The sequence below is a fragment of the Schistocerca nitens genome, chromosome 2, assembly GCF_023898315.1.
Source record: "Schistocerca nitens isolate TAMUIC-IGC-003100 chromosome 2, iqSchNite1.1, whole genome shotgun sequence".
In the NCBI taxonomy this organism is placed as follows: domain Eukaryota; kingdom Metazoa; phylum Arthropoda; class Insecta; order Orthoptera; family Acrididae; genus Schistocerca; species Schistocerca nitens.
The window spans coordinates 880,249,141-880,269,212 of NC_064615.1; the positions used below are offsets into that span (position 1 = coordinate 880,249,141).

The 20,072-nt window shown below is 39.3% G+C and overlaps 1 protein-coding gene across 3 annotated transcripts in view; it reads left to right on the forward strand.

The window, feature by feature from the left end:
* LOC126237180 (trithorax group protein osa-like) overlaps nt 1-20,072 on the forward strand; it is a 101,358-nt gene that overhangs the window by 7,733 nt on the left and 73,553 nt on the right. For all 3 annotated transcript variants that reach the window (XM_049947053.1, XM_049947055.1, XM_049947054.1), the window contains exon 3: nt 13,943-14,024. In XM_049947053.1, the coding sequence (XP_049803010.1) occupies nt 13,943-14,024 (82 nt within the window). The remainder of the gene's footprint in view (nt 1-13,942; nt 14,025-20,072) is intronic.

The window sequence follows — 20,072 nt, forward strand, 5'->3', positions numbered from 1 at the left end:
TCCAGTGCAATGCAAATCTTGCCCAACACCTTGGTACACAGAGTTACAGCATCTGCATGTAACCTTTTGCAAGAACAGATCTTTTCAGTTGAGACAACAGTTTCCAACTGAGCTCTGCATGTCATGTCATGTTAACAGAAATAAGTCAGGAATGTCTGGATGTGGAGACAGCAAAGGCTTTGGGTGGAATAGACAGACAGCACCAGCACTCAGCATCTGGACCCCTCGAACGCACTGGGGCACTTCGACTGATAACTCAAGAAGATTCATCTGTGAAATTTGTCAAGAAAACCTGCATTCCCCCATAACAAAATTAAAGATCAGATTGTTGATATTGACGTAATCTCGGACAAAAAATAAAGAATGGTACTAAATATAAATAAAAAATTACAGAAAATAGTACATGTTTGTAGCGGGCCCGCATCTCGTGGTCGTGCGGTAGCGTTCTCGCTTCCCACGCCCGGGTTCCCGGGTTCGATTCCCGGCGGGGTCAGGGATTTTCTCTGCCTCGTGATGGCTGGGTGTTGTGTGATGTCCTAAGGTTAGTTAGGTTTAAGTAGTTCTAAGTTCTAGGGGACTGATGACCATAGCTGTTAAGTCCCATAGTGCTCAGAGCCATTTGAACCATTTTTTGAGTACATGTTTGTAGCGCATCCATCCCGTAGCTTGACAAGCAAGTCGAACATCTTCATGAGGAGTTAAGAGAATTAAAGTAATTCACAATATACAATAAGAAATAGTGTAAAAATAGAGAACCAGTTGAAAATGACTCTTTATTGGGGAACATTGGATCAATATCATGAACAGCAAGACCAAATGTATGTTTCAAACACATTTTTCAAGAAAAAACCTAAGCAGAAAATGGACTTGAAATGGATCAAAAGGAATTGAGAATAAGATTGACAGTGTACTATCAAACAAAAACCAAATTGTACAGAGTGTATCAGTTTTAATCCAGTGCACGATCTCTTAGTGATGAGGTGCAAAGTAAAACTAGATACTGAGTTAGAAAGAACTAAACACATTAACCACAAATCCAGTTTTATTGGTTAAAGAAAAGGAGATGTAAAAGTTGAAGAATATCTTCTAAAATCAACAAATACTTTTGAAACTCTAGATAATGAAGACACTGTAGACTTAAATATGAGAAAGGAGGCTTTATCAAATATTATTCTGGAAACAACTCCAGATGTTGCAGGAGGTAAGAGAAACTAACAAAACAAAGACAGCTGACAAAGATGAGAAAACAATTCAAAGTAGATGATAATGGAAGTCAGGTAGAACTGTCAGAACTAAACAAAACTGTACGGAAACGTTAACAGAAGTATGTCAGAAAGTATAAAGAGAGAATTGTAAGGGATATAATACAGAGCAACAGAAGTACAAGGTGGTGATAATTGAACTTTCGCTACTTGAGAGGCTCACCCCATGTAAAATGAGTGACCATAGGACAATTAAACTTTGTGGAAACATTTGTAAGAACATGTGGAAGAGAAGTAACAGATAAACCATTGTAAGAAACGCAATTTAATTTCCATATGAGTGGGGAACAAACAACTGCATACCATGTTTATGTTCCAGATTACAAATATAACTGTCTGCATCCATGACAGCCTTGAACCACACTAGAAATTACTCCACTGCTGCCTGAAACACCTCTGGTGGGATGTTGGCTGCCTCCCTTGCTATTTTCATCTTTACCCTCCAACATTTGTTGGTGTCCTGTTGATAAACCCTGCCCTTCAGGCTTCCTCTCATCCAGAAATTACATGGGTTCATACCTGGTGCTCTTATGGTCATGCAGTTTGGGATAATTGGCTAATGATTTGGTTTTCTCTAATTGTTTTATGGAGTAACAGAGCAACCTCATGAGCAATGTGAGATGTAGCTCCACTGAGCATCAAAACAATTGAGTCCAGTATACCTCTCTCGTGTAGAGTAAGGATCACATGTTCGCGAAGCAGATCACAGGAATGTATGCTGTTCGCACTGCATGCACTTGATCCTTGGGGTTTGAGTTCCTCGAAGAAAAATGACCAAACGTGAACTGCGCCATGAAGCACACAAACACAGTGTGACACATTCACTAAGCAGGGGAACTTCATGAGTGTTCATTGGCGATGACGATCCCCAAATGTGACAGTTCACTGCCCCAGTGTGCTTCATAACCCACAGAATGTTACAAGGCCACATGTTGTCAACTTCAGCCCTTGCAAAAAACAAATGAGCAAAATCTGCTCGAAAAGCTACATCTCATGGCAAAGTTGGTGAGTAATGTGAAGTGTGTATGGATACCATTTCACAATTGTTTGCAGCACTTCTCTAACCTTGGGCCATGGAATGTTCAGCTTCGTGACAAGCTCGAGCACTGCTCGAAAATCGCGAATTGCATCCAACATTCTCAGCCATGGCGACGGTAATTTCTTTAACAGTTTCTGGTGCCTGGCGCAATTGGCTGCCCCCCCCCCCCACCCCCCCCTCTTCGAGCAGTCGCCAAGTCGTCAGTTAATTTCAACTTTCAAATCAAGTTCTAGAATGCCATTGTGGAAAGAGGCCCCCTCTATATTCCTTTAACACATTGATACTTGCGAAGTGCTGCAGCAATATTGCTGCTTTGTTTTGATAAAATAGCTATATGAGGTGTGTGTGCAAAAGTAGGGTGACTTTATATTTTTATGAAAAAATATTTATTTATTCATCAATATTCCTGTTGTTCCCTTCAAAGTAATGCCCTACAGATACAATATACTTGTGCCAAGACTTCTTCCAATCCTTGAAACACTTCTTATAAACACTATTTGGTACTGCCTTGAGTACTTCCAGCGATGCAATTTTTATTTCCTCAATCATTGAAAATCTTTGCTCTTCATAGGTCTCTTCAGTTTTGGGAACAGGAAAAAGTAGCAGGGGGCCAAATCCAATGAATATGGTGGCTGAGGCATGATTGTCGTGTTGTTTTTGGCCAAAAAATCTGTCTGCAAAAGACATGAATTGTTTTTCTACAATTCAGGTCGTTTTTTGCGTATTGCTTCTCACAAATGGTGCATAATGTCAAGATAATACTTTTCATTGGCAGTACGATCTTAACGCAAAACTTCATGATGCACTATGCCACAGTAATTGCAAAGAAACAGTGAGCAAAACTCTGACATTTGATCAAACTTGGCATGCTTTTTTTGGTCTTGGCTCTCCAGGATGCTTCCATTGAGATAATTGGACTTTGATTTCACTGTCATAACCGTAAACCCATGTTTCGTCACCAGTTATGACCCTTTTGAGCAAATCAGGATCATCATTGATGTCATTCAGGAGCTCCTGAGTGATGCTCATGCAACGGTTCTTCTGATCAAAATTGAAAACTTTTGGAACAAACTCCAGTGACGCAAGTCTAATGTGCAAAAAATTGCATAACACAAGCCAACCGATATGCCAACATCCTCAGAAATTCTCTTACGGTAATTTTCCAAAACAATTTTCTTTACAACTTCGGCATTATCATCTGTTGTTGATGTGCTGGAGCGTCTAGAACAAATTTCGTCATTTGCATCTTCTCAGTCAGAGCAGACTCACCGTACGACACTGTCAACTGTTTTAGAACACTTGATTCCATTTTTCACACATAATTTGATGCAAATTTTTTGCTCCATTTTTTATAATAATCAAAAATCATCGAGCACGCTAAAACACATCCAACTTTTCTCTCTGTCAAACAAACAAAATATGCTGTACACTTGAAACTGTGAACGTATGTTCGGGACATGTGTACCAACATAACAGAAAAAAAGAACAATAATCAAATGTACATTGTCCGCGCAGTTTGAAAAGTCATCTTACTTTTTGAACAGCCCTCATATAAGTAAAGCCTTGCTCACCTCGTCCAGGTCTGTGTTGAGTTCTGCAACTGTAATGCACACTGATGCCTGGATTTCAACCCTACATCCCTTACCAGTATCAGTGCCTGATGTCAAGTCATGACAGTAACATTACTGACTGCAAAACCTGGAGCGTACAGTCTGAACATCATTCCTGTTAAGTTGGGTAACCATAAGGTAAATAGCTCTCCATCAACACTGGCTCAAGTAGTAGAAGTTAAATTACAACCATAATGTATAATGAAAAGAAAACAGGCATTTAAACATCATATTACATCAATCAGTGTGTCAGATGTCACTCTTATAATGAACCGGAAAACTATACAAAAATTGTTTGAGTTTTCTAAAGAAATCTATATAGTACGCCTGTAGAAACTAATCCTAGATAATAGACTTTTGAGATTGAGTTTATTCCAGAAATTTTAGTAGCTGATGTAGGATTATAAGCAATTTGGTGCTTGGGAAGAGGAAAACCCCTTGAAATGATGGGATAATAGTGAAATGATAAAAACAGGGGGAGAAATGATGAAATTGGAATTTTTGCACTGCTGTTTATACTATGGGTGTATAAAAGGATATCAGGTAGTTGAAATAGTGCTATAGTTATAAATGCTCAAATTTTTGTAATCAATAAGAAATGGAGAAAGGAAATTGTGAAGGACTACAGGCCCATTAGCCTTGTTTTCATTGGTATACAAGATTTTTACAAAAAAATCCATACTAATTATCTAGAAAAACTTAAGACTTTAACTGGGGAAGGAACAATTATCTCTAGAAGTGGGTATATCTGCAGATTGTCAGTGAAGTCTTAGAAAGAAGCAAAGAATATCAGATGTCACTTTGTATGGGTGTTGGCTGTATGACACTGTTTGACTTTGTCACAATAACATTTTCAGCAACTGAAAACCAAAGACCAGATTCTGCCTACATTGGTTTATTGAATAATATATGCAACTAGGTGACAGCTTCCAATTACATTAAGAGAGTGAAAAGTTAGGAATTGTGAAAGGAATTATGCGACATGACTCCATTTCAATTAAACACTTTTCTGCCATGTTGGAAGAGATCTTCAAATCATTAATCTGCTTTCAAGCAGGGACAGCATATTTTATCCAAACCATCATTGCTTTACAGATAACATTGCTCTGCTTGCTTCAAATCCAATGAAACTTCAGCAAAAGATGGAGGAATTGAACTGACCAAGTTAGAAATTGTCCTGAAGATTAACTTCAGTAAAGACAACATAAGGCACAATCAGTATACCAGTAGGAAAATAGTAAAGATCAGTAATGAACTTACAGAAACAACTGACAAATTTTTATAATTTGGACACATGAAAATAACAAGCAGATGGACACTTAAAAAAATAAACAGGAGGACTTGGAGTTCATGTGGGAAACTGAATGCTGTATTCAAAAGTAAATTCCCAATATGCATTAAATGGAAAATTTATAACCTGTATGTCCTCTTATTCTTGTATACATAAATGATCTGATGGATAGGGCAAGTGAGCAGCAGTCTGGGACTGTTTACTGATGACAATGTAGTGTATGGGAAAGTGTTGTCATTGAGTGACTGTAGGATGATACAGGATTATTTAGACAGAGTATATATATATTTGGTTGATGAAGGACAGCTAGCTCTAAATGTTGAAAAAAGTGTATTAGTGCAGATGAGTAGGTCAAACAATCCTGTAATGTTTCAATACTATTAGTGGTGTGCTGCCAGACACAATCAAGTCAATTAAATAACATTGCACAGCAAGGTGAAATAGAACAAGCACATAAGGTCAATAGTAGGGAAGATGAGTGGTTGACTTCAGTTTATTGGTACAATTCTAGGAAAATGTAGCTCGTTTGTAAAGGAGAGCAAATGTAGAACACTTGTGTGATCCATTCTTGACTGCTCGAGTGTATGGCATCCCCACCAGGTTGGATTAAAGAAAGACATTGAAACAATTCAGAGAAATGCAGATAGTTTTGTTATTGGTAGGTTCTATCAACACAAAAGTTTTACAGAGATGCTTTGGAGCTCAATCAGGAATCCCTGGAGGGTGACTTATGTTCTTTCCACTAAACACTATTGAGAAAATTCAGAGAACTGTCATTTTGGCTGACTACAGAGCAGTCCTATTGCCACCAATGCACATTTTGCTGATGGACCACAGAGACAAGATAAGAGAAATTGGGGCTCGTGTAGAGTCATGTAGAACCCCATTTTTCGTTTGTTCCATTTACAAATGCAGCAGGAAAGTGAATGACTATTAGTGGTACAAGGAACCCTCCATTATGCACCATATGATGCTGATACTGAGTAAGTGTTTAAGGAGACCAAATAGCCAAGGTCATCAGTCTCCTATTCACCCTACAGGGCAGAAACAGTGTACTCAGTATGTCTATGTATAGAGTAAATTCTGCGTGCAAGTGTGAGAAGGTTTTCTAAATATTTGCATATTATCAGAGTCAAAACATGTAAACCAGTCCAGTATTCACCTACTAGGATGTGGGAAACCACATCTAGGCTGGCCACTACACTAACCCTTGTTGTTAACCTACCAGGCAGATTCAGTGTGGAGGCCGGCATACCTCTCCGTCCCAGAAGTGGTCGCATTAACATGCATGGCTACCCATGTGGGTGTGGCGTGTGAAGTATATATGTAGTCGTAGATGTAGATGCAGCCAGTACTAACATAGGTAAGTGAAACTTGGACGAAAAATTGACAGCTGTTCAACAACCAATGGAATAATACATATTGGACTCGTGTGCACTCATTATACGACGGTTGGAACTTAAATAGTGGCACCTATTTATTCACAACCAATACAAAAGAGTTAAATATTTGCACCTGTTACCGTCCTTCAAAGTAGTCACCAGCATTGTGTAGAACTCGTTGCCAGCAATGTGGAAGGCGTACTACCTTTAGCAGAGCCTGTTCTGTTGATTGTGCAAATGGAGCTGTCTACTGCCTGTCAAATCTCTGGAACAGTTCTGAAGCAAATGCCATGAAGTGGTTCCTTCATCTTCAGTATCAAATCAAAGTCACAAGGACTTAAGTCTGGGGAGTATGGTGGATGGTACAGTACTTCCCAGTCCCATCGACCAAACAGAGCAGCCACAGCTTGCGCTGTATGCACCTGTGCATTGTCGTGCAAAATGATGGGTGGTTCGCACAGAAAGTGTTGCTGATTCTTTCCCAGAGCCGGTCGCAGGTGATGCTCCAAAATCAAACAGTAATACGACTTACGTCCTTGTGACTTTGATTCGATTCTGAAAATGAAGTAACCACTTCATGGCATTCGCTTCAGAACTGTTACAGAGATTCGACAGGCAGTAGACGGCTCCATTCATACCATCAACAGAACAGGCTCTGCTAATGGTATAGTACGCCTCCCACATCGCTGGCAACGGGCTCTGCACAACACTGGTGACTACTTTGAAGGACAGTAAAAGGTGCAAACATGTAACTCTTTTGTATTGGCTGTGAATAAGTAGTTGCCACTATTTAAGTTCTAACCCTCGTATATGCCAGGTGCCATTTGTTCAACATGTTAAAGAGGTTGTTCCCACAGATGTTGAGCAGACATTGTGTAACCAGCTGCAGATTGTGGCACATGTTGGAAAAAGTGATGCTTGGTGATTGAGGTCCAAAATTATATTTTGATCATTCCAGCAACTGGCAGAATAGGTTGAGAAATCCGGCATTGCTCATAGAATTTCAGCAAACCTCTTAGTGTGCAGCATTGTCCTCAGAACTAATTGTTGCTGCCCTAGCTCTGCACGTAGTGGAAGGGTTGAAGTAGAGACTTCAAAGCTTCTGTTACATACTAGGCTCTGACTTCGTAGACTTGTACCATAGGCTTGAGAACGGCGGGGCTCATTGTTGCTCTATACAGCAGGGACTACAACCTATGTAACTGACAAGTGTTTGGGATGCGTACAAGGGTTTTTATTTGGTTGTTCTCCATCCAGTGCACATAATGGCAACAGTATAATAACTGGAACTTGCTGATGAAGACCCAAAGAAACATCACACACCCATGAGACTATAAGAATGTTACTGATCAGCTGCCAAAGCATTCACTACGAAGTGCCAGGGTGTGGAGCGCACACACAATACTACAGATGTGATTAAAGATGAGAATCAATAGCAATGAATTAACACATCCAAAGGGTAGGGTAATGAGAATAGAGGAAGTGTATCGATTGTAGTAGAACAGAGTAAATTCATGAAAATGGGAATTTAAAAAAATTGTGAGATCATTTTGCCAAGACTAAGTATCTAAGATGGGGAAAAAACTTAGGATTGGGTGCCTTTTTGCCAACTAGACATGCCTCAAGATGGTACTGACAATTTCAAAGAAAACCTTGGCTTGCTAGTACATACATTCGCCAATCAAACTGTCTTCATTGGAAGAGACTTTAATCCTCTAACAATCAATTGGGATGATTACGGTTTTGTCAGTTGTGAGTGTGAGAAAAGTTATCCTATGAAACATTCTGAAATGCTATCTCTGAAAATTCTTAGAAAATATAGTTTCAAAGCTCCCATCTTCGAGGGTATCCACATTGAAACTGATATTTCATGATGTAGTTCTGTCAACAATTATTAATAAGTACAAAGGACAGCTAAAAGAAGTAGACAGGATATATATGTTCTGTGAACTAGATGAAGAAACAGGTGTGTCTCATATAAAGGAGTATTTTCTTACTTGTCACTTCTTTTTCCGTGTGTTTTTTCGTTTAGGAAGCTTTAATTTTTGGGTACTAGTAATAGTGTTCCATAGATTTCGTGTTCGTTTTGAATACAGTCCAGAGACAGTTAGCGTTTATTTTCATTGTTTCCAACAAGAAATGTCTAGAAACCACAGTTAGTCAGTTATCAGCCACGTTTAGTGAATTAGTAGTCTAGTTAAAAGTTGATTACATAACTCTCTACAGTAAATTGTTGATTTCTTAGGATGGATAGGATGTGTGACTGCTGTGTATGGATGCAGGAGGAGCTGGCCACTGTTTGTGAACAACTGAACATGATTATGGCCACAGTCAGCCATCTTCAGGCTGCTGCCTCAGAGTGTAGTGGCAGTGGGGAGACTGGTGCGTCGCATGGTACACCCCAGGTGTTACATGCTTCACCCACGGTCCCCGCTGTCGAGACATCTTCGCAGGTACCAGGCGCGATTGGGCCACCCTCTCCCCAAGGGGAGTGGCGGGTTCAACAGCGTTCACGTTGCTTGAGGCGGAGTGTCAATGTGGAGGCTGGCCATGTGGCACCGCCCACTCTGCCTGTGAGTGGACATGTGGCTGCTCCTTCAGCAAGGTCCAAGCAGGCACACAGGGGGAGGGGTTTATTAGTGATTGGGAGCTCCAATGCTAGGCGGGTGATGGAGCCCCTTAGGGAAATAGTGGAAAGGTCAGGGAAGAAGGCCAATGTTCACTCTGTCTGTTTGCCGGAGGGTCTCATCCGAGATGTGGAGGAGGCCCTGCCGGCAGCTATAGAGAACACTGGGTGCACTCGACTGCAAATTGTTGCTCAAGTCGGCACCAATGACTCCCGCCTTCTGGATTCAGAGGTCATCCTCAGTTCATACAGTCAGTTGGCGGAGTTGGTGAAGGCAGAAAGCCTCACTTGCGGGGTGGAATCGGAGATAACTATTTGTAGTGTCGTTCCCAGAACCGATCGTAGTCCTCTGGTTTGGAGCCGAGTGGAAGGCTTAAACCAGAGGCTCAGATAATTCTGCGGAGATCTGGGGTGCAAATTTCTTGACCTCCGCTATTGGGTGGAGAAATTTAGGGTCCCCCCCTGAATAGGTCAGACGTGCACTTCACACAGGAATTGGCTACAAGGGTAGCGGAGTACGTGTGGAGTGCACATGTGGGTTTTTTAGGTTAGAGAATTCCCTCCCTAGGCCCGACAAGACGCCCCCTGAGATGCAGCAAGGTAGCAGTAGACAAAATGCAACAGGGAATGACAATATTAATGTGGTAATAGTAAACTGCAGGAACGTCTATAGAAAGGTCCCAGAACTGCTATCATTAATAAACGGTCACATAGTACTAGGGACAGAAAGTTGGGTGAAACCAGATGTAAACAGTAATGAAATTCTAAATTCAGATTGGAATGTATACCGCAGAGACAGGCTGGACAGTGATGGGGGAGGCGTGTATATAGCAATAAAAAGTGCAATAGTATCGAAGGAAATTGACAGAGATCCGAAATGTGAAATAATTTGGGTGAAGGTCACGGTTAAAGCAGGCTCAAACATGGTAATTGGATGTCTCTATAGCCCCCCTGGCTCAGCAGCTGTTGTGGGAGAACACCTGAAGGAAAATTTGGATAATATTTCAGTTAGATTTCCCGACCATGTTGTAGTTTTGGGAGGAGATTTTAATTTACCAGATATAGACTGGGAGACTCAAATGTTTATAACAGGTGGCAGAGACAAAGAATCGGTGAATTTTTTTGTTAAGTGCATTTTCTGAAAAGTACCTTGAGCAGTTAAACAGAGAACCAACTTGTGGAAATCGTGGCGATAACATATTAGACCTTCTGGTGACAAATAGACCTGAACTATTTGAAACAGTTAACGCAGAAAAAGGAATCAGCGATCGTAAAGCAATTACAGCATCGGTGATTTTAGCTGTAAATAGAAATATTAAAGAAGGTAGGAAGATTTTTCTGTTTAGCAAAAGTGACAAAAAGCAGATTTCAGAGTACTTGATGGCTCAACACAAAAGTTTTATCTCAAGTACAGATAGTGTTGAGGATCAGTGGACAAAGTTCAAAACCCTCGTACAGTATGCATTAGATGAGTATGTGCCAAGCAAGATCATAAGAGATGGAAAAGAGCCACCGTGGTGCGACATAGGAGTTAGAAAACTGTTACCGAAGCAAAGGGAACTTCACAGCAAACATAAGCATAGCCAAAGCCCTGCAGACAAACAAAAATTACACAATTCAAAATGTAGTGTGAGGAGGGGTTTGCGAGAGGCGTTCAATAAATTTGAAAGTAAAGTTCTATATACTGACTTGGCAGAAAATCCTAAGAAATTTTGGTCTTATGTCAAAGCGGTGGGTGGATTGAAACAAAATGTCTGGACACTGCGACCAAAATGGTACTGAAACAGAGGATGACAGAGTAAAGGCTGAAGTACTAAATGTCTTTTTGCAAAGCTGTTTCACATAGGAAGACCGCACTGTAGTTCCTTCTCTAGATTGTCGCACAGATGACGAAATGGTAGATATCAAAATAGATGACGGGGGATAGAAAAACAATTAAAATCACTCAAAAGAGGAAAGGCCGCTGGACCTGATGGGATACCAGTTCGATTTTACACAGAGTATGTCCTGCAATATACGTTAATGACAGAAACTTAATCACTTGAAAATAGCATAAAAGGGCGAAACCTGCGTCGTAATTAAGTAAATGTCAATCCAGTCAAATGGTGGTGTGTTCATGTAAAAATTATTGTATGCCTGTTGCTCATCAACAACAAAAACTGTTAACTGTCATCTTGTTTTTTGAGAGAAACTCCTTTGTGATCAACGCAGTGCGTGACCTCGTATTACCATGGTGGAGGAATTGATGCTTCTACCCTGCTTTTGTCAGACAAAAATCACCTGACATGTCACATAAGATGGGCTCATGACATTGCATATATGTCCTTTATGGTTTGCATATGATTTTCCATCACTGCTGTATTCCACACAGGAGTGACATTTTCAGAAGTAATGCTGCTTGACAGCCATCCTGAATGGGATCATCATCAGACTGTGTTCTGCCATCTTAAAAATGTTTAAGACAGTCATAAGTTGTCTATGATCTAAGATGTCTTCCCCAAATGCTTGCTTCAGCTTGTCATATGTTTTGTAGAAATTTTTCTGAGTCTGAAACAAAAGGTTATGCTCACTCATTTATCACAGTCACCCGCCATCATTAGTATTGCAAGACACGCAACTCAAGAGAATGGAGAAATGTACACTAAAACTAAAAGCAACAATGTAGCATAAAACTGCTTGTACTACTAACTCTCAAAGGATGTATTATGTGCCAACTGGTGGCATTTCATGGTACAAGCTAGACTTCACCAATTACACATACATTCTGGAAACTTTTGGGTTGCACACCTTATATTTGCTTATTAAGATTATCATAAATAATCAGTAACTAGAAGAAAGTCCAACAGTCATTACTTGTTACTAAAGCTGATACAGGATTTGGGGTGTACATCATTAAAACAACGGTGTTTCTCGTTATGGTGGTGTCTTCTCATGGAATTTCAATCACCAATTTTCTCCCAAAAGTGAAAATATTTCGTTGACACCGACCTACACAGAGACAAATGAGCATCATAATAAAATATGGGGAATCAAAGCTCGCACGGAAAGATATAGGTGTTAGTCTTTTCTGCATACTGTTCTGGAGTGAATAATAGAGAATTTTGTGAAGGTGGCTCGATGTACCCTCTTCCAGACACTTAGTTGTGATTTGTAGAGCATCCAAGTAGATGTAGATGTCAGTAGCTCATGAGGGCGTTCAGTGTGCAGCAGGAAAAATCTCTGGTCATTTGCCCAATAACATGATACTATCTGATAAGGACTAAAGCAAAGTAAAAATCTAATTGCAAATAATTTTTTCTGGACACTATTCTCTAGAAGAATTTTTTTAGTTGGAAATTAATATCGTGTAAAAACAAATATATCACTATTTCAAAAGCGAACATGTAGCCATAACCACTTACTAGCCATGTACATACAGCATGCAAACTGACTTGTTTTGCTTAATTTTGAAGAAGTCAAATGTATTATAGCCTATGTGGAGCTGATAACATTAATTTTCAATAACTGATTTCTAAGCACTTCCAAGAATACTAATACAGTAATATCCAAAGGGAAAAAAGCTCTCTTACACATATCAAGAAACATAGTATAAACATTTAAGCGATTTCATGTTACCTTTCATTTCTACTAAAGAAATCAATACAATTATAATCCCTAGAGAAAGAAACTGGTGTAGACTGATAATAGTTTGCGGAAAATATTAAAGCATAAAGGTTTAGTCAACCTCCCATAACCAATCCAGCGTCATATGCATAATTTATTGCTTCTAAAACCAATTCTTAGCTGAACATAAGTATACTGCCATTATACTCTTTTATAAGATGACTGTTAATCAGGCATTATTAATAGTACTTCTGATTTATACACATTTTGTAATCATGTTACAATTTTTATAAGCAGTTGTGTGTGCTACTCATGCCCTGCATAATCTTATTGGTGGAAGCTGATTTTGTGCCCAGCCAGTAAGAGATTTGTAAAATAGTTTTTGTTTTCATATGAAGCTCTGAGCTGTGTTCTCTTAAAAATTCAAGATCCTGATGTGAATTTATCCATTGTTGGCCAAGGGTTTGCTTGTCAATCATGTGTGTTCATAGCCTTTAAAAAATATCTCCAACTTTTTTTATTCAGAGTGGCATATCATGTACCTGATGTTTTTGCATACTTGATGGGTAGGCTTCATCCATCTTCTTCTTCTTCTTCTTCTTCTTTTAAAAAGTACAGTGGGAAGTCACCACTTTGATCATCAACACAATGAAACATCGCAATATAGGATCCAACATTATTTACAATGACTGTAAAAACAAACCTCACCATTTGCTAGCGGTTTTGCCATTTGCCTGTGACTGAAGTTTATCACAGGTACATTTGTGAAAACTAAAAGTTGTGTCCTGATTTCTAAGTAAACTATAATTAATTTTGCAGCATGTTTCTTTGTAAATATTTTTGTGGGCCTATAAAGAACATGGAATAATAAAACTGCCACAGTTATCCAGTATCAGAATTACATTTTACAACTTGTAATTGCAAACTTGGCTGTTATGGGGAAACTTTCATATTTCTACAGTCTACATTCACAAGCATTGCAGGTTCTCTGGAGTGTATTTTATTGTAATCACTGATGTTTTGATTTTCTTTGATTTATATGAAAAAATCAAATGTCTTGTAAAACATTTAATCAGTTTCCATTTTGTGTACAGTTACAGTGACTTTTTGTATCTTTTTTTCTCCTTAGATACCAGCAAATACTACACCGTAATCTGGTGTACCTTGCGTCCATTGCCGATGCCAATCAGAACATCCAAGCAATTTTGCCTGTAAGTTGGTACTGTTGTTTTTTCAATACTGGTACTGTTGTTTTTTCAATGCTGGTACTGTTGTTTTTTCAGAACTGTAAGACAGTATTATTGTTTTTGCCTCTAATTATGAGCAGTTACTGAAGCATGTGTTTTAAAGTATTCTGTATGAACAGATGCGTATTGACATTAAACTTGCAAGTATGTCAAGATACTTGGCTTCAATATTTAATTCACTGTATTATTCTTGATAAAATTGAAGCTCCAGCAGGTGAATTCAAATCGTGGCAAAATGACAGTATGATGTCAAGTCTCAAATCTAAAAACTTAAGTCCTTTGTTAAACAGTAAACATAATTTGCTTAAAACCCCCACCCCCCTCCAATCTCCCCTCCCCACAGCCTTTGTAAGGTCAAGGTGTGTGCCCATAATGTTTTTGTGTTATTGTAGATATTTCTCCAGTTGTTAAATTTTTCCCAGTCAATATTTAGTTGCTTCTAATTCACCAAAGCCATTTCTAAACTTTATTCTATGTTTCTGTTTGCAGCCGGACTAAATGGAAATATTATTCACCTAAACTTAGTAAGATATGGAGTTAATTATGTAAAAAATGCTATCACAATGGTACTTTCCAGTTAGTTTCATGCTCCATGGATCATTTACACGATAAATCGTAATGATGTGGAACAAGTCACTTTACATTGACACTGCAAATTAACTTGTAAATTTGACTACTAGCTGAACATTTATAAGTCTTTTTTTATTTTTTTATTATTAAGTATACAGGTGTGAGTTAGTAATCCGTACCCACAACTTTCGTGCATTACAGTAATAGAAATAATTCTACAGGATAAAAGGAGTTGTCTAGGGGAAACTTGTTCCATTTCTTTCCAAATTTTACTTTGCTCTCTGGCAGACATTTTAATCACTGTAGTGGATTATGTACAACAAACTCGTGAGGGAATAAATGCACTGTGAAGCAGTAGTCGGAGTGCCCAATTTGTTAAACAAACAATTGAAAATTCAGGATGGAGTAATGGCAGTATTATAAAAAGGATAGACTTCCACCTATCATTTAGAAGAGGTGCTGAGTCACAGACAGGCACAACAAAAATAACTGCTATACATGTGAGCTTTAAGCCAAAAATTTTCATCTGAGGTACACACACACACACACACACACACACACACACACACACACACACAAAAGAACACTTCTCTGGGCACTGAGGCTAGACTGCAAGCAACTACATGTGATGGGAGAAGCAATCTAGGTGGAGGAAGGGGGGGGGGAAGGGGGAGGCAGGGACAGGGAGGGCTAGGGATAACATGGTAGGGGTGGGGTACATTTAAGAGCTACTTGTGGGAGACATCATGGGAATAGGGTAGGGTAGCTAGGTGCAGTCAGGAAATTAGATGAGGGGACAAAGGATGGGGGAAAGGGAGTGGAAAAGGAGAGGAGGAGAAAGAGGTGAAGGACAGGGACTAACAAAGGTTGAGCCCAGGGGTGGATGCAGGAACATGGGATATATTGTAGGGAGAGTTCCCATCTGCTGCACATTTTAGAAAAGCTGATGTTGGTAGGAAGGATCCAGATGGCATAGACTGTGAAGCAGCCATTGGAGTGAAGAATGCTGCATTGGGCAGCATGTTCAGCACCTTTTGGTTAGATATTACTTCATCCATGCGTTGCCTATTTCTAAATGGGATTCTCAGTAGAGCAGTTCTTCTGAAATCCAGACTATGATTTGCTTAGAATATTACAGTTACTCAGGTGAGATAGGTGAGTTACTGTTCTTAAATGCATCACCTTCTGAAAAATTTTGGAAAATGTCAACATTGAAACAGGTCTGTAGTTACTGATGTTTCTCCTGTCACCTTTTGTAAAGAGGGGTTTAACAACAAAATATTTCAGTCTCTCTGAAAATATGTCATGAGTTAGTGCTGCATTACATATTTCAGATGAGACAGGGCTTATTATATGGGAACAAATCTTCTGTTCTGTATTGGAAAAACACCATCAAAACCAGATAAGTTTTTGTTTTGAGAGCATATATATAATTTTGTTAATTTATAAATTCATATGACTAAATTTTATGAGAGCTGCTTTTTCAGTATACTGCTGTGATTTTTCTTTTGAACTGTTTGTTCCTATACTTTCTACAATAGTTAAGAAATGATTATGAAATATATATGGTACCTGTGATTCATCATTTACAGCCCTACCATCCAGTTCAATAGTGATGTTATCCTAGTCTGTTGTTGGTTGTCCTGTCTCTCATTTCACTACATGCCATGTAACTTTAAGTCTGTTGTCAGAATTATGACTTCTGACATTATGTGCATTGTCCTTGATTTTTAATAACTTTTCTTAGTGAATTTGAGTAGTTTTGTAGTGTGAAACTACTCAGAGAGGGACTTAAACAGGTTATCATCAGACCACTTCATGAAAGCAAGACAAAGCATTAGTAAAGAATTACCAACTGATCTCATTACTGCCAGTATTTTCAAAAATTTTGGAGATCATGTACAGTTACTTCATACACACTTATTGCAAGAAAATGTATTAAGTAGCAAACAGTTTGGATTTCAAAAATCACTGCCATACTAGTCCGCAGCTCGACATCTGGTGGCCAATATTGCTGGCTCTGGATCACGGGGTCCCGGTTTCGACTCCTGGCCGGGTTGGGGATTTTCTCTGCCCAGGGATTCATTCGTGATGGTGGCTAGATTGGACTGCGTAAAAAATTTGAGTGTGAAAAAACTGGGCCTTTGTACGGGCGCTGATTCGTGCACAGTTGAGCGCCCCACAAACCAAACATCATCATTGTCATCATCACTGCCATATTTACATTGATAGGATACTAGAATGAATAAAGCAGAAATTACTATCATTGGCAATATTTTGTGACTTGATTAAAGCTTTTGCTTTTGTGAACCATACTATCCTCATGAAAAAGGAAAACATGATTTTCTGATTCACAGAATGACAGAAAGCAAAGCATATTAGTTCCATTTCAATCACTTATCATCATTCAGATTCTGTTTTGGATCCTTTGCCTCTGCTTTATGTAAATGATCTTCCACCAATCCTGTTACTAAAAAGGCATCAACAAATGGTTCATCACATATGGATTACCATTGAATTTTGACAAAAGTTCAATACATAAAGTCCAGCGTGCTCTGTAGAATTCCATAATCTGTAAAAATAGTTTGGAACACCAACTACCTAGAGCTAATTAAGCGCCTTAGTCCAGTTGTATTTGCAGTACACGCAACTGCTGCCCTATTGAGGGAGATCAACATTTTATTTTTAAATGGGTAACCTCCATTTTTATTGTAGATTTGGATTCTATGACAATAATAGGTATGGTTTGCAAAAAACATTATTCTATGTTTTGCCCTTGACTAATGAGTTATGGAAATTTAACTTCAAAGAATATTATTCTCAGAATGCAGAGGTGTGTTATAAGATTCATATCTTGTGTTATCCTAGTTCTAGAACATAGTGCACAGGCCTCTTCAAAACACTTGCTACTTTGATAGCTGCTTCACAAAATATTCATTAATGTCATTTGACATTAACAGTATTTATCTCTTCTCAAAAAATAGTGAAAAGTATGACAACAACAATAGGACAAAAACAACCTCCACAAAGATTTGAAGGGGTTAACATTAGTACAGGAAATAGCCAGATGCATGGGTACACATGTGTTCAGTAACCAGCCACAGCACATTGACTGCCATATTACAGGGTGTTTGTTTTTAACATGGAACAATTAAATATCCTGAAAAATAAGTATTGCCTGAAAAAATGTTCCAGATCAAAAGTTAATATTTTCAAGATGGACATTTACCTGTGCTAAAATTGCACCGAACCCTCCCCCCATTGGAGAGGTCCACGTTTTATTTTCAAATAGGAACTCTCCATTTTCACTCCATATTTGGATTCAACACCAAAAATACATAGGGTTTACTAGAAACATTATTTTCAATCTGTGGTAGATTACTCTGTAATTGACAAAATTTGATTCTTCCGGTTTTTGCAATAGAGAACCAAGCCATTTGATTATGCATAATGTTTTCGGTAAAAATGTAAACTTCTGTTCTAAACAGTAGATGTTACTGTTAAAATTCTAGTTTTGCAAATTTAATTGTTCAGGAGAACCTTTACTTCTAGACATTTAAAAGTCTGGCAAATAAGCTGCTTTTTACGCAATGTAGTTTTCTGTTCCCTTCGGGGTTGATTTCAGTGAGTCCTCACACCGTCAGGATGCTTAATTTTGGCGAGTCCCCTTGAATCTCATCAGCAGGCCAGCAGGGTGACTGATTTTGATGTATTCTTCCATCCAACTGTCGTAACTCTCATGCCGATTACAGTACCACTGACCAGGAATGGAAAAAAGTTGTTGCAGATAAACTCAAGGTATTTTTTGGTGTAGAACTCGAATCTACAATTAAAGAAGTGGTGGGAGGGGGAGATTAGTAAGTGACAGTCATATGTCCCCTTTGAAAATATTAATTTTCATCTGGAACATTTTTTCCATACAATGTGTGGTTACTGAGATATTTAGTTGTTCCAAGTTGAAACATAGACTCTGTATATACACTGAGATGACAAATGTCATGGGATACCTCCTAATATTGTATCAGACCTCCTTTTCCACAACATGATGCAGCAACTCGACGTGACATGAACTCAAGTTATTGAAAGTTCCCTACAGAAATATTGAAACATGCTGCCTCTACATCCATCCATAATTGAGAAAGTGTTGCTGGTGCAGGATTTTCTGCACTAAGTGACCTCTACATTATGTCCCATAAATGTGATCAAATCATTTGCTTGAATTGTTCAAAATATTCCTCAAACTAGTTGTGAACAATGGTGACCTGCTGACAAAGTTTATTGTCATCCATAAATATTCCATTATTGTTTGGCTGCAAAACGTCTCTAAGTAGCTGAACATAACCTTTCCCAGCCAATGTGATCAGTTCGTTTTGACTAGAGGACCCAGTCCATTCTGTGTAAGCACAGCCTACACCATTATGGTGCCACCACCAGCTTGCAAAGTGCCTGTTGAAAGTTTGGCTCCACAGCTTCATAGGATCTCCACCATGCTTGAATCCTACCACAACATACCAACTGAAATTGGGTCTTATCTGCCCAGGCCATTGTTTTCCACTCATCTTGGATCCAACCGATACAGTTACGAGCCCAGAAGAAGTGTTGCAGGCAATGTCATGCTGTTGGCAAAAGCACTCACATAAGTCATTTGCTGCCATAGCACATTAATGCCAAATTTTGATGCACTGTCCTAATGGATACATTCATCGTATGTCCTACTGATTTCTACAGTCATTTCATGCAGGATGTGTTAGCACTGGCAACTCTACACAAACTCTGCTGTTTTCTGTCGTTGAGTGAAGGCTATGGGCCACTGTTTTATCCGTGCTGGAGGTAATGTCACACAATTATAGCTTTCGGCCATTAAGGCCTTTGTCAGCAGTGGACACACACACACACACACACACACACACACACACACACACACACACAAACGCAACTTGCACACGTGTCTGCAGTCTCAGAGAGCTGAAACCACACTGCGAGTAGCAGCACCAGTGCATAATGGGAGTGGCGACTGGATGGGGGTAAGGGGGGCTGGGATGGGGAGGGGGAGGGATAGTATGGTGGGAGTGGTGAACAGTGAAATGTTGCAGTTTAGGCGGAGGGCAGGAGAGAAGGTGGGGGGGAGGGGGTAAGTAGCGGGAAGGCATTACCTACAAACAAATCTGCGGTACAGTTATGGGCACCCGCATGGCACCATCCTATGCTAACCTATTCCATGGCACCATCCTGTGCTAACCTATTCATGGGCCATCTAGAGAAATCCTTCCTAAAAACCCAGAATCCTAAACCACTCACCTGGTTCAGATTCATTGATGACATCTTTGCTATCCGGATTGAAGGTGAGGACACCTTATTCACATTCCTCCAGAACCTCAACAACTTCTCCCCCATTTGTTTCACCTGGTCCTACTCAACCAAACAAGCCACCTTCCTAGATGT